Source organism: Gobio gobio, assembly GCF_949357685.1.
Source record: "Gobio gobio genome assembly, chromosome: 21".
Lineage (NCBI taxonomy): Eukaryota > Metazoa > Chordata > Actinopteri > Cypriniformes > Gobionidae > Gobio > Gobio gobio.
Window position 1 is genome coordinate 44,476,490 of NC_137117.1, and position 14,892 is coordinate 44,491,381.

Sequence of the window (14,892 nt, forward strand, 5' to 3'; positions counted from 1 at the left end):
TTTAAACTAGTTTGTGTTTTATGTAACAGTTTTAAACTAATTTTGTGTTTTATGTAAAATCCAATAGTTTTTTTTTCCAAATCTGAATGAACACATTTGCTTTTGTGTAAATTATTGATTTCTTTACATCTTAAAAATGTCTTGACATCTTAAAATAACACTAACTCTTTTTTGGACAACTTTTAGAGAAAAAAATGCAATTTTAACATATCGATGCTTTAACGTTTTAAAAGTGATAAAAGATTTCATATGTAATGAAATTACATCTTCTTTAATAAAAATAAAAAACACTGATATCATCTCTGACTCTGTCTTTATTATACATTTCTTTAAAAAACGTTAACACCACTTAGAACTTCTGTGCGTTGGGGAAATTTTCCCACGCTTCAGATGTTCAACCCATAAGGGGCGTTACACATGTCCAATTTTCCCATGGTGTACATACACCACCCATAAGGGGAGGAGCTAGCGTTGGAAAATTCCCACGGTCAAAAGGGGCGTGGCTTAGAGGGCAATAAACCTGTCAGTTTGATGGGTGCTGCCCTCTACTGATGTAACCTACTGTTCAAAAGCTTGGGGGCAGTATGTTTTTATTTTATTTTTATAATTTAATGTTTTTATTCTGCAAGAATGCATTAAATTTATCAAAAGTGACAGTAAAGACATTTATAATGTTACAAAATATTTCTATTTCAAATAAATGTTGTTCTACTGAACTCTATAAATAAATAAATAAAAAAACTGAAGAAAAAAAAGTTCAGCAAAAATATTATGCAGTAAAACTGTTTAAAGAAAGGGGGGGGGTTCTTGAGCATCAAATTAGTATTAGGATGAATTCTGAAGGAATGTGTGAGACTTTGGAGTAATTGTGCTGAAAATTCAGCTTCGTCATCTCATCAGGAATACATTTCTACTGTATATTTGATCAATTAAACGGGCATGAGTGACTTCTTTCATAAACATAAACACACACATCTTTTATTTTTTGCAAACTAGCAACTTTTAAACTTACTGTATCGTTGGAATGTGTTTAAGCACTTTCCAATCCGTGTGTGTAAAACGCTATGTTAACATAAATAACATGCCCTTCAGAAGTCCTACGAAACTCGTTTTGTCCTCCTAATACTATATCATCAATGCTGTTCAGATTTATGTGTCGTTCGTTAGTAATAATTCGAAAATACCCCATGCAGGGCCAAGGAAACCAATGAAGACTACAAAACTACAACTCCCACGATCGCTCATGGTGGAGTAGTACTTCCGGTAAAGCTGCATTTGTGCGGCCATCGGCTGACGGGACGGACGGTGGGGATTTTACAACTAAACTTACCTTTTACAATAAATCTAACTAACTACAGACAATCTCACAGCAATGAACTACATCCATAACAAAATTCAGTGCTGTTACCTTGTTTACATAGTTTAAACTGAGGAAGTTTCTCATGTTTTGACTTCTTTAGCATTCAGCAGATTTTATGGCATATCTTTGCGTATGTATTTTGTGTATTTACACATCACAATGTTTCTCAAGATTGTGCCATTTGTATTTTAGTTGGACATAGAGCACATTTATGCTTATGCTTAAACTATCCCAAAATTATTACATGCCATTGCCACATCCGATTCATCTGGAGCAAATATATACTCAGCAAATGAACTGCATACACATGTACATTCCTAACAGTCGGAAATCCTTCAGATGTTAAAGCCTGTTGTTTCTGTGTTGTGATGTGTAGTGTGGCTGAATGCTGTGGCGATGCCCTTGGAGGTGGCATGGCCCTTCCCACAGTGCCCCCGCCTGGGCTGGAGGATATCCGGCAGAGCCGTCATGGGAATGGTGGGCTCGTACAGTTACCTCTGGACCAGTGAGTAAAGTTTCTCCATACTTGTATTTTGAACTATGAACTTAAAGGAATAGTTCACACAAAAATTAAAATTAGCCCATGATTTACTCACCCTCAAGTCATTCTAGGTGTAAATGACTTTCTTCTTTCAGACGAATACAATCAGAGTTATATTAATACATGTCCTGGCTCTTCCAAGCTTTATAATGTCATGATCAGTGTTGGGGAAAGTTACTTTGAAAAGTAATGCATTACAATATTGCGTTACTCCCTTAAAAAGTAACTAATTGAGTTACTTAGTTACTTTTTAAGAAAAGTAATGCGTTGCGTTACTTTTTGCGTTACTTTTTCTCACCTGGGCTGGGCTTGCTTTTTTGTTTTGTTTTTTAATAGCAAAAAAAGTCCTTTTTTGTGCAAATGTAAAGACCTCTTCATACCAAAATTGAAATAATAAGCCTCAGGCTGAGGTAAAAATGTGCTGCCATTCTGGATAATGGAAGAATAGGACGCAGGAGAAAAACATTTTACCAATAAAAACAAAAAATCTAGTAATTTTTGCTCATGGTTTAAGTGAATCATCAAAGGTCAGCAGCACGACATTGGTCAATAAAGGTAGATTAAATGCATAAAAAATATGTGGTTTATTTAACATATATTTATTTGAGGTTTGCATAGTACTCTGATTTTGCATGTGAATTATTTTATTCATTTTGAGGAGTACAGAATCACACACACACACACACACACACACGCACACACGCACACACACGCACACACACACACACACACACACACACACACACACACACACACACGCCTCTGCACTTATATTTTCTCAACATGGGGGCAGGAGAGCTGTCAGTCAAATTAATGTGAAAAAGTAACTCAGATATTTTGTTGTAAATTTGAAAAGTAATGCGTTACTTTACTAGTTACTTGGAAAAGTAATATTATTAAGTAACTCAAGCTACTTGTAATGCGTTCCCCCAACACTGGCAGTGAATGGCTGTTTCTATTATGAAGTCCATAAAAGTGCATCCATCCATCCATCATAAAAGTGCTCCGCATGGCTCCGGGGGTTAATAAAGGCCTTCTGAAGCGAACCCATGCGTTTTTGTGAGAAAAATATCCATATTTAAAACTATGTGAACTAAAATAACTAGCTTCGGACAGACGGGCGTACGGTTTACGGTGAAAGAGTAACTGACCAGACGTATTGGCGCACGCAGAAGCGCAGAGGATAGAGCAAAATAAAACACCGGTCAGGAGCTAGAAGTCTAAAACAAGAGTTTTTAAAGAGAATTTTAGTGCCGAGCATTATTTGTTTGAACCGCGAGAGTGGCGTCAAAGATTACGCTGCTCCTGCATCTTCATATCGCGTCACAAGTTACTCTTTTGGCGCAAGAGGACCTGCATAGGCCGTCTGCCGGAAGCTAGTTATTTTAGGTTTTTGAAGTTTTAAATATGGATATTTTTCTTACACAAACCACTTGGATTCGCTTCAGAAGGCCTTTATTAACCCCCTGAGCCATGTGGAGCAGTTATATGATGGATACATGCACTTTTATGGCCTTCAAAACAGAAACAGCCATTCTGTTCCGTTATAAAGCTTAAAAAGAGCCAGGACATTTTTTAATATAACACTGATTGCTTTTGTCTGAAAGAAGAAAGTCATATATCAGGGCTCAACATAAAAAAAATTCCCACTGGCCCCTGGGGCCAGTAGATCAGAGTTTTGCAGGCCCCTTCTATATTTTTATTGGCCCTGAAAGAAATATAAGGAAAACTTTTCCATTAAGCTGTATGTATTGTATACATTAGGATTAATCAATAGCCTACAGCAAATGGAGTACATGAATTAAGAGCTAGAGAGCCCCTGGAGACATGCAAAAATAACCAAATTGTCATTGTAACTATGAATTTTTTTATTGCCTGGCCAGTAATGTTAGCACTGTGTTTGCCTATATAATGTGTATCTTTGTGAATTGTTTATCATATATATATATATATATATATTAACAAAAGATAAACAATTAACAAAGATACACATTATATGAGATATTTTTGGCTTCATTTAGCCGTAGTCACGTGACAGGTGTTTTGAATCACGCTTTGGATTGTTCGACTCGAAACATCTGCGCTTCGGATCGCGCAAAGCTTCGGAACTACAGTTTTGCGTCAGCCATCCCTGACGTGCACATGAAACCGAAAGCTTAATTTACTCGTCTCGTCTGTTTCGGAGCGCGCGCGCTGCCTTTGGAATGACACCCAAATTCACTCATGACACAAGTCAAGCACTCGCACTTTGGATCTATCAATTATGAGCAAAGTTACGGTGATATATTAGCTAGCTAGTTGAGTAAGTTACCTTCGACATGCTTCATCGGTGAGGTACTGAGAGCCAACGTCTTCGCGATTCTGTATGACGGTATGGCGTTTGTTTTGCCTTTACTCTTTTACTGGCCCCGGGCCATCGGGCCATTGCTTATGTCGAGCCCTGCATATATACCTAGGATGACTTGAGGGTGTGGAAATCGTGGGATAATTGTCATTTTTGGGTGAACTATCCCTTTAAGACAGATGCCACTGAATGACCCTCATCCGTCTGCGTCTGTAGAGTATTTGAACTCTTTGATGGTGCAGAACCGGGATGTGTTGTTGGACCTGGTGGATGAGCGTCCTCGGGACACGCCCCTCATCACACTGTGCAATCATCAGTCCTGCATGGATGATCCTCACATCTGGGGTAGGTGGAGCCTCAGATGGTTTTAGAATTGATTTGCCAGTGTAAAATATGAATGTTGTTATGGTGTTTTTCAGGAGTCCTGAAGCTCCGGCATCTGTGGAACTTCAACAGGATGAGATGGTGTGTAAATGAAGGCAGAATCTGGAGACTGGTGTAAAGGTGTTGTCAGTTCATATCATGTCTTCTGGTGTGTGTGTGTGTGTGTGTGTGTGTGTGTGTGCCCAGGGCACCTGCTGCCGCTGATATCTGCTTCACCAGAGAAGTCCACTCCAGCTTCTTCAGCAGAGGGAAGTGTGTGCCTGTTGTTAGAGGTAAACACATCTCATGCCACATTTGCTCATTTCTCAGGGTTCCCACTCGTCCTGGACAATTGATGACAAATTTCCTGGAAAATGTAAAATGTCCTGGAAAATCATGTTGTTGTCCTGGAAAATAATTTTTTTTATAAAGTTCTTCGGTTTTTCTTTACCCGAGAACAAAGAGTTCATAACTGGCCCAAAACAATTACATTAAACAAAACTTTTTCTAGCAATTCGTTAGCCTCTTCTAAAGTAATTTTTTTGCCAAATATGATCTGGGGCCTCATTTATAAACGTTGCGTACGCACAAAAGAAGGCGTACGCCGCTCTCTACGCAATAATTGGTATTTATAAAAAGCAAACTTGACGGGAAAATGTGCGGTCTTTCACGCAAGCTCTGACCCAGGCGTACGCACAAAAACGGGTGAAATGAGAAATGGCGACACCGTCGGCAGATGGAAGAAACACGTGAAAGTGTGTGAAACTGTAGACCGTTGTGTAAAAGAAATGGCTATGCCTCTCATAAATAACATTAAGACTTCACAAAGCAAGTCTTACAATGAACAGCCTACACGAACACCCGTTTGATCGATCTGCAGTGTAAAACAAACAAAATCAAACGAAAATTACAACATAAATGCAAATTAACACATATTTGCAAAAAGAAAAGTGAAATATGTTCTGCAATAATATTGGCATGTTATGCATTGCAATTCATCCTCATAAATATGGTAAACAACGAAATAGCTAATGTACAAAACTGATATTCTCGTCAAGTGTCCGTCTGGCGGAGCAGATAGATGCAATTAGACAGATAGATAGATAATTAGGGAGATATATAGATAAATAGATAGATGTATTAATTGTCCACTGGGGAAAGTTGTTTTCATAGTAAAATTTCTTCATCAGCCACGTTCATGGTATTCATGCATATGCCTTTAGTTTTATTTTTGATAAAATAATGTATGAACTATGTCTCAACCATTACATTTGCACGGAACTATTTCCCATTTCCACGTAGATTATAACCGACATCTGTAGCTTGTCAGATTCAATTAAATGGATGGAAATAAAATGCCCATCTCAATGCGTAATGACGCACAATGGCTGATCTTGTGCTCTAGAAGATGTGGCGAATGGAAGGATTCGGAGTGAACGCATCTTCAGACAGCAAGAGGACACACTCTGGCGATGGAGCACTAGACGCTTTTTTGCCTCGACTTTGATGTCCGATCATTTCTTTTTTATTTCGGCGATAGTCCGAGGTTGTGAGGCTACAGCATTTACGGCGTCTGCAACCTTTTGCCACTCAAGTGTCTTTTTGGCATTAGTAATGCCCACACTGTGCCCTCCAAACAACACTTTTCTTCTCTTTTCAACCTCGCCAACGATAACTTCTACCTCACATTGAGTGAAGTTACGTTTTTTTTTAATTTCCTCTCTGTGTTTGCCATGATTTCGCAACCTATGAATATTAACTTGTGGGCGTTTCACGGACTATTTATGGGCAACTATGGGCGTGACATGAAGCCGCAAAAGCTGCGCTACATTTAGAATTGATTGTGATTTATTAAGGGAAAACTGCGTAGGATGTGCGTGCGCACGGTTTTATAAATCCGAATATTTCTGTGCGTACGCACGTCCTATGTTTCATCCGTACGCCAATTCTGACGCAAATCCTACGCAAAGTTTTATAAATGAGGCCCCTGGGCAATTATGCTATGAGGCTAACGAATTGTAAGTTTATATCTTGCAATTCTTACTACTTTTCTTAGATTTGTGAGCTATAAACTTGCAATTGCCAGCTATAAAGTCCAATTCTGAGTTAAAAAAAGACTGACTTTTTTCAGAATTGCGAGTTTATCTCACCATTCTGACCAATTATGTGAACTCACAATTGTGTGAGAGAGTCAGAATAGCGAGATAAATTCACAATTACCTTTTTTTTTAAAAAATGATTTGCCGTGATTCTTGTCTTTTATCCCCGCCATAGTAAAATTGATAATGTCCTGGAAAATGATCGCTGAAAAAGATTGGGAACCCTGTAAAAAAAACAAGAGTTTATCACTGTCCCAAAACAATTACCATTGGTTGCAGAAAGTGCGATGTTCAGGAATGCTTTCAGGAGTTTTGACATGTGAGAGTAGTTGATATTCTCTTGATATTGACACTGGTAAAGAGAGCAGTTTGTCATAATATATGATTAAGAGCTCATATTAAAAACTGATTTTATAGTAAAGTCATGGCAATAAACTATGGAAGCTTGTTTCTGCCACTGAATAAAAAAAATGTAATTGCAAATTATCTCTCAATTCTAAAAAAATGTCTCGCAATTGTGTTATAAAGTCAGAATTGCTGTATTTCATGAAGTTCAATTCTGAAGAAAAAAGACTTATTTTTCTCAGAATTGCAAGTTTATATTTCACAATTCTGACTTTATAACTCGAAATTGTGAGAAAGAAAGTCAGAATAGAGAGATAAAAAGTTCAATTACCTTTATTTTTTATTCTGTGGCGTAAACAAGCCTCCATAGTCTTCCAATGTATGATTAAGAGCTCAAAAACTGTTTTTATAGTCAAGTCATGGCAATAAACTCTCTACCCCTTCCCTTTTAAAGACTTTATATATAAAATATATTACTTTAGATTCCCATTAAGATCCTTGTCTTTTAATCTCGCTGTAGTACAATTGAAAAAGTCCTGGAAAATGAATGCTGCAAAAGAGTGGAGCCCTGTTTCTGCAGTCTGCTTTTATTTCCCACAGTTTTTAAAATGTTCATACTAAATTGAAATTGAGTCAGTAGTGCTTTTTCAAAGTAGTTTTATTTGCATGCAAACGGAAAACACTGATTGAATGGACTGTCTGAAGTCCTGGAAATGACATGAGAAGCCAGTTTTAATTCCGTCCCCTTCATAGTTTTAATTGAACAATTATGCCTTGTATAAATCATTTTCTTTAAATGTCTTCTAATAAAACCAACAATACTAAACGTTAAATAAAAGGGGGAATTATTATTATTTATTTTTTTAATTTTCCAGACAAACTTTGCGAGTGATGTCAGGACAATCATCCACAACCTCAAATAAGAGGATTCTACATACAATATCTGATTAGAGAACATGGAAGTGGAGGAAAATTGCTAAAGCAACTTTGGTAACACTTTACAATAAAGTCTCATTTATTAACACATCATGTAGCCTATCATATTGTAGAAGATGTGTCACTAGAGGATGTGTATGATTCGGTATCTTAGCTGATATTACTCTTGTTTCTGAGAGACGCACAGAGCGACGTGCATTTCATTCTTAGAGTTGACAGTCATTCCTGTATCAGATCATACAAGGTTTAAAACATTAAAATAGACAACTATCATCTAATAGAACATGTGTATGATGTAGCATTTTAGGTGATATTACTCCTGGCAGGCTCTGATTTCTGAGATCACACTGTTTACACTGTCAGTTCACACACTTATTATAGCTGAGTGATTTTAGACTTTTAAATGGCTATACTATTGCGATGTCCTCTGGCTTACATGTTATCACAAGTTTATTATTCAGTCAAATTTGTTTATGTCATTATCTGTGCCTTTCCGAATAAGGTAAGCGGCTTCTGGCACACATCCCTTGTCTTAAGCATTTTACTTTTTTAAAAGCCGTATGCCTTATTGGAGGCAGGTACCTGTGTTTAGAAGCAGATGATAGAGTCAGATTAAAGGGATAGTTCACCCAAAAAGGAAAATTTTGTCTTGACTTACTAACCCTCAATTTGTTCCAAACCTCCATGAACACAAAAGAAGATATTTGGTAATACAACAGTTGACGGTAGCCATTGACTTCCAGAGGAGGAAAAAAAATGCAATTCTTTAAAATATCTTCTTTTGTGTTCAACAGAATAAAGAAACTCATAGAGGTTTGGAACAACTTGAGGGTGAGTAAATGACAATTTTCATTTTTGGCTAAACTATCCCTTTAAGCTTAAACGTATTTTAAGGGTAAGCATTACAAAGTGCGCTGCAATAGAAGAAGCAGAGTAATTTATCTCTACCTGATTGCTGCAACTGACTGTTAAAAGAGAGTACATGCTAATAGTACAGTTCTCAGTGCTTTTTAAATCCCATTTATATAGAAGGCACTGCAGTTGATGAGGGCTTTAAGGTATTTATTTTGATAAAAGTTGAATGAAATGCACATGGGGCTTCTGCGTTAACGCTTGACGGAGGACGTGTCTGAAGATGGTGCTGACCGTCATAGTAACAACAGCCAATCAAACTACTTTTCCGGTGTTGCATGAACACAATTGGCTAGAGTCTGCACTAGGATGTTTGCATAGGCAGGGCTCTAGACTCATTCTTCCCATAGATATCCATAATAAAGGCTAGATGTCTCGTGCGCGCTGCTGGCCAATGGAGGTGGACGTCCGCACCTGGCGGCCATCTTGTCACAGGCAGCTCGCTCACTCATAACATTGTTTTAATGGTGCTTGCACTTTTTAAATAATTATAACTTGCTCAATTTTCTACCGATTTTCAAACTGTTTGGTTTGTTATAAACGTCAGAGATGTAGTTATGACTCTGCATACTTATGAAAAATGATTCATAATTTGTTCAAGCATCCATAATTATAGCCACGTTAATAACGTTTGTGTAAGAAACCAAACCATTTGTAAATCCGTCAAGATTTCAGTGAGATCGTCAGGAGCCACAGAGCCCTGCCTGTGACAAGATGGCCGCCGGTGATGACGTTAGAGACTCAGCCGTAAGACATCTAGCCTTTATTATGGATATCTATGATTCTTCCCACTGGTTGCGCTGGTGCGAATAACTTTCTCAGTTGGTCGCACCCTTTTTTTGATATCAATAATGACCTTGCATGATAATGAATCGTTCTCTTGATTTCTATATGCTGGGTTTGCATTGATGTAAAGATTGACGTGACTAAAAGCTTGATATTTGCTAAATATTTTAATCTGAACATTATCACACATAACATGTATAACAAAAGTATTATTGGCATGGGTGTTATTATTTTATTAAAGTAATATCTTGTCACATGACACACCGGCGCAGCCACAATAGCGCTGAAATATGCATATGCATTGTTACAACCGTCTAAAACATATTACTATATAATCATCATAAAGTAAACATTGTCATTATTCATCAGCATTAGTTCATATACAATTGCGTGGCATAAATGTGCGCTATTCATTGATTGTGAACCGCTGCAGCGCTGGATTGGGGATGCGTGAGCCGTGTTTTCCAGCGGTTAGATCAGTTCAAATCAAATGTGCATCTGTGACACAGGACATCAGTTCTGACTGGATCTCTTCCCTAATCGACCCTGCCTAACATTTTCGTCTCGTTTTTTATTTGTTGATGAAAATGACTAAGTTTTCGTCATACTTTTAGTATGTTTTTATTTAGTTTTCGTCTCGTTTTCGTCAGTGAAAAAAGGTTGTTGACGAAAATTATGACAAATTATTCGTCAACGAAATTAACACTGGTTGAATGTAAAATAAACCTTATGTGGTTGAAAACACTGAGTAGTTGTCATCAAGCGCTGAGCGTCTCTGGCTCGCGCCAGCCAAAGGGGGAAACACTGCACTCGCGCCAATGCAACCGTAGGAAATTTTAACTCGCATGTTATCAAAAAATGAATCGCATTTACAACCATTTTGGTCGCAGTCTAGAGCCCTGATAGGCGATCTGATTGGCTGACGCCTGCGTTGGCGCTTGAAAATGTTCAACTTCTGCTGCAGTGACGCGAGGCAACATAACCCACAATGCAGTTCGGCAACCATTCAAAGTAAATGAGAAGCGTTGACGCATGAATGCATCAAACAGCTCAACTGTCCTCTGTTTTTTAGGTGATGGAGTCTATCAGAAAGGAATGGATTTCCTTTTGGAAAGGCTGAATCAGGGGGAATGGGTACACATATTTCCAGAAGGTACAGACACTCATATTTTTAGCGTTATTATTTGTTTAGTGTACAGCTTTCCTAATGTCTTCAGAAATATGGTACATTTTCTCCTCCCAGGTAAAGTTAACATGACTGGAGAGTTCATGAGGATAAAATGGGGTAAGATTTATGCTCCAATATTTGGATACCACTTGTTTTACCCTGATTCTTAGTTAAATAAATCCTATGTTTCTTGACAGGAATTGGACGTTTGATTACAGAGTGCTCTCTTCACCCAATCATTTTACCTATGTGGCATATGGGTAAGTTACGCACGTACAAGTTGCTACCATAACTTCATCAGTGAATATTTGAGCGCAGAGGTGGACAGTAACGAAGTACATTTGCTTGAGGACTGTACTTAAGTACACTTTTTGAGTATCTGTACTTTACTGAAGTATTATTTTTTAGGGAAACTTTTACTTTAACTTCACTAGATTTGAAAGACAAATATCGTACTTTTTACTCCACTACATTTCTATCAAGGTCCTCGGAGTCAAAAGTCGTTTCTGTAGCAGCTTTGCAACTCAGTGGATGATTTTTTTTCCTTCTTTAAAATTTAAAATTTTTGCAAAATGTAAATGTCTGGGAGAAAGAGAAGCATAGACATATGGATGAATCTGAAAAAGCCTGATGAAAGAGCTCAGTTCAGTCTGTTATTGTGCCTGTGAGATGCCAGAGCACGAGTACTGAATAGAGCTTTCTTTTGTGTTTTTTTCGCACTTAAACAGACCAATACACACAAAATGTCACAATTTTCATATTGGAAAGTATTCACGTAAACAAAGTTGATTATGTCTTAAGTGAACATAAACAGTTGGGGGAATATCGGATGTGTATCAGTGTGTAGGATTTGTGCATTCTGCCTTAAAGTGACAGCAGCTTTGTAAAAAGCTTTGTAACTTTTAAGTATTTAAATTAGTTCAAGGTGGTCGGATGGAGCATCACTGACTGGCTTAAACCACCATGCATTTATACAACAATAATAAAATAATGCATTGACATAAAAAAGAAAATTTACTTTTGATACTTAAGTACTTTTAAAAGCGAGTACTTCTGTACTTTTACTTAAGTAAAAATAGTTTTTTACAACTTTCTCCTGTAACAGAGTAATATTTGACCAGTAGTACTTTTACTTTCACTCGAGTAATGGAGTTGTGTACTTTGTCCACCTCTGTTTGAGCGATTCTATTCCTTACTTATCTACTGTATTTTTTCAGGTCTGAATGATGTCCTGCCAAATCAAGCTCCATACATCCCTCGAGTAGGACAGGTCAATACACATTTTCCTTGTGTGATTTCATATTTTCCATTGTCACACTGAACAGGTTTGACTCTGAGCGCACTTTTCTTTTGTGCAGCGAATAACCGTTCTAGTTGGAAAACCATTCACGGTCAGACATCTGGTAAATGCCCTGAGAGCTGAGAACAAGAGTCCGGTAGGTGTCGCATTGTGTGAGTGTTTCAAAACGATAGTCTTGCAGTTGAGTACAAATTTGTTTTCTACAGATGGAAATGCGAAAAACAGTGACGGACTTTATTGAAGGGGAATTTTACAATTTGAAAGCCCAGGCAGAGGCTCTTCATCACAGGATACAGAAGCGCACGTAACGGCGCATCTTACCCTAACCCTGCCCTCACAACTCCGCAGAAACAAACATACGGATGACTAGATACAAAGAGGTTCAAGCAATCCTTTTAAGGATTATTATATATCTGTGATGATGAAGTGACATGGTTGGTGACGTATTAGTTGATTTATGCGTGGACGGTCAGATACGGGCTGAAGGAAAGCAGAGCTCTTCAGTTGTTGTAAATGAGTTGTGACTTTTTTAAAACCATGTTCAAGACCTCAGGAAATGCCTTTCAGACAGTGGAGCACAATGTGCTGCATTCTCCACAGTCTTCGTTTTCTATTTAATTGCACAGAATACTTAATACTTACAAAATGTAATAATGAAAGTAGCTCTTTTACTAGTAATGCATGTCTGTGAGATTAATTTTCTTAAACATCTGAACATGTTTGTTTGCATGCTCAGTTGTCATAGCTGAACCAGTAATTGTCATGAAAGGCAAATGAACAATGCCAAATTCTTGATTTACTGTGGGAATGTTAAAGCATTTAGTAAATCTTTTTGAGATGACAGTACTAGACGTTTTTGTATTTGTTGCAGTATTTGACTGTACATTCACTGTAAATACAGAATTCTGACTGAACACAGAAGCGCTAATTATTTCATGATGCACATGTACATCTTATTTGTGCCTAACCCACATACAATTTCTCTTTCTCGTTTGCATTGATGGAGCCAACTGAATATATATATAATTCTGCTGTACTATGATACTTAAAATCATATGGTGGAGTGAGAGTTGATCAGAACCATGTGCAAGTTGATCATGTTTTGCTAGGGATACATAGACATTGATATATTGTTCAAAATAAAAATCAAAAAGTGAAATAAAAAGATAAAACTGGCTACATTGTAATTTTTACATCATCATCATGACCAGTGTTGGGGAAACGCATTACAAGTAGCTTGAGTTACGTAATAATATTACTTTTTCAAGTAACTAGTAAAGTAACACATTACTTTTCAAATTTACAATAAAATATCTGAGTTACTTTTTCAAAATTCACATTTATTTGACTGACAGCTCTCCTGCCCCCATGTTGCGAAAAATAAGTGCAGAGGCGCGCGCGTGCGTGCGTGCGTGTGTGTGTGTGTGTGTGTGTGTGTGTGTGTGTGTGTGTGTACATGAGGGTTATTGTAGTTCTAGACCAAATGTGAGCATTTACTCATCTCACTTGCACAATAAAGATTCTGTACTCCTCAAAATGAATAAAATAATTCACATGCAAAATCAGATTACTATGCAAACCTCAAATAAATATATGTTAAATAAAACACATATTTTTTATGCCTTTAATCTACCTTTATTGACCAATGTCTTGCTGCTGACCTTTGATGATTCAGTTAAACCATGAGCAAAAATTACTAGATTTTTTGTCTTTATTGGTAAAACGTTTTTCTCCTGCGTCCTATTCTCCATTATCCAGAATGGCAGCACATTTTTACCTCAGCCTGAGGCTTATTTCAATTTTGGTATGAAGAGGTCTTTACATTTGCACAAAAAAGGACTTTTTTTGCTATTAAAAAACAACAAAAAAGCAAGCCCAGCCCAGGTGAGAAAAAGTAACGCATAAGTAACGTAACGCATTACTTTTCTTAAAAAGTAACTAAGTAACTCAATTAGTTACTTTTTAAGGGAGTAACGCAATATTGTAATGCATTACTTTTCAAAGTCACTTTCCCCAACACTGATCATGACATTATGTATTTATTGTTTTTTCTACGACTTCTCAACAATGAAAGGTGATGAAAATGTGAATGGACTAAAAATCTGTATAACAAATCTTTCTCTCTTCACTGCTGATGGTAATTTGTCAGTGTTTGATCATTTGAAAAAATTGATCTATGAGGCACAGACAGAAAACATGACAACAAACAATTGATTCAATCTTAAATAAAGCGAGCTTCCAAACTCTAGTAGCATCAGTTTTTCAAATTTGGAATAATATTTATTCCGAATATTTACATCCATTGGTGTGAAAATGTGAATTTCATTTATGAATTTCCAGGCCAGTGTTATGTGCTTTTTCTTAACCAGCTCATTTGTGACGTAGAGCGCTGATCATTTGTTAATTGAATGTGTCTGGCTTGCGTCATCCGGTGTCATCTTCCAGCTGATTTTAGCATTTTGATTGATATTATTTCAATGTATTGTCTTAATTATAAACGTGGTTTGTTGAGCAGATAGTTTATCGTTTGTTATTCTTATAGTTATTAACCTATAGTGGTAAATTACGCACATTCACAGAAATTAGCCTACGTCCGTGTTTTAAAATAAGGATACAGTATGATGTTACAAGACCAAAAGAATATTGTTTTTAAATCATCCGTCAAACGACTGCTGGAAATAAGTGTGCGGGACATGCAACTCAAACTGAGAGAACTGATCAAATCCATAAATGCCATA

The 14,892-nt window shown here is 37.1% G+C and overlaps 1 protein-coding gene across 4 annotated transcripts; it reads left to right on the forward strand.

Annotated features, from left to right (window-relative positions):
- The first annotated feature begins 1,248 nt into the window (after nucleotides 1-1,248).
- Nucleotides 1,249-14,394, forward strand: tafazzin (tafazzin, phospholipid-lysophospholipid transacylase). Of its 4 annotated transcripts, none has more exons than XM_079802526.1 (11): nucleotides 1,249-1,305; nucleotides 1,737-1,865; nucleotides 4,421-4,590; nucleotides 4,665-4,710; nucleotides 4,816-4,901; nucleotides 10,759-10,839; nucleotides 10,930-10,971; nucleotides 11,052-11,114; nucleotides 12,072-12,124; nucleotides 12,213-12,290; nucleotides 12,361-14,394. In XM_079802526.1, the coding sequence occupies exons 2-11, from the start codon at nucleotides 1,774-1,776 to the stop codon at nucleotides 12,460-12,462; spliced, it is 813 nt and encodes a 270-aa protein (XP_079658652.1). In that variant the 5' UTR covers nucleotides 1,249-1,305; nucleotides 1,737-1,773; the 3' UTR covers nucleotides 12,463-14,394. The 4 variants fall into 4 exon arrangements, with proteins under 4 accessions (XP_079658652.1, XP_079658651.1, XP_079658653.1 ...); XM_079802525.1 differs by having other exon boundaries at nucleotides 4,425-4,590; nucleotides 12,361-13,290; XM_079802527.1 differs by having other exon boundaries at nucleotides 1,255-1,305; nucleotides 4,462-4,590; nucleotides 12,361-13,290.
- The last annotated feature ends 498 nt before the right edge of the window (nucleotides 14,395-14,892 follow it).

Coding starts and splice junctions, on each gene's coding strand:
- tafazzin (XM_079802525.1), top strand. CDS start 1,746: ATGCTGTGGCGATGCCCTTGGAGGTGGCATGGCCCTTCCCACAGTGCC. Junction 4,711..4,815: donor AACTTCAACAGGATGAGATG/GTGTGTAAATGA, acceptor GTGTGTGCCCAG/GGCACCTGCTGCCGCTGATA. Junction 4,902..10,758: donor GTGTGTGCCTGTTGTTAGAG/GTAAACACATCT, acceptor TCTGTTTTTTAG/GTGATGGAGTCTATCAGAAA.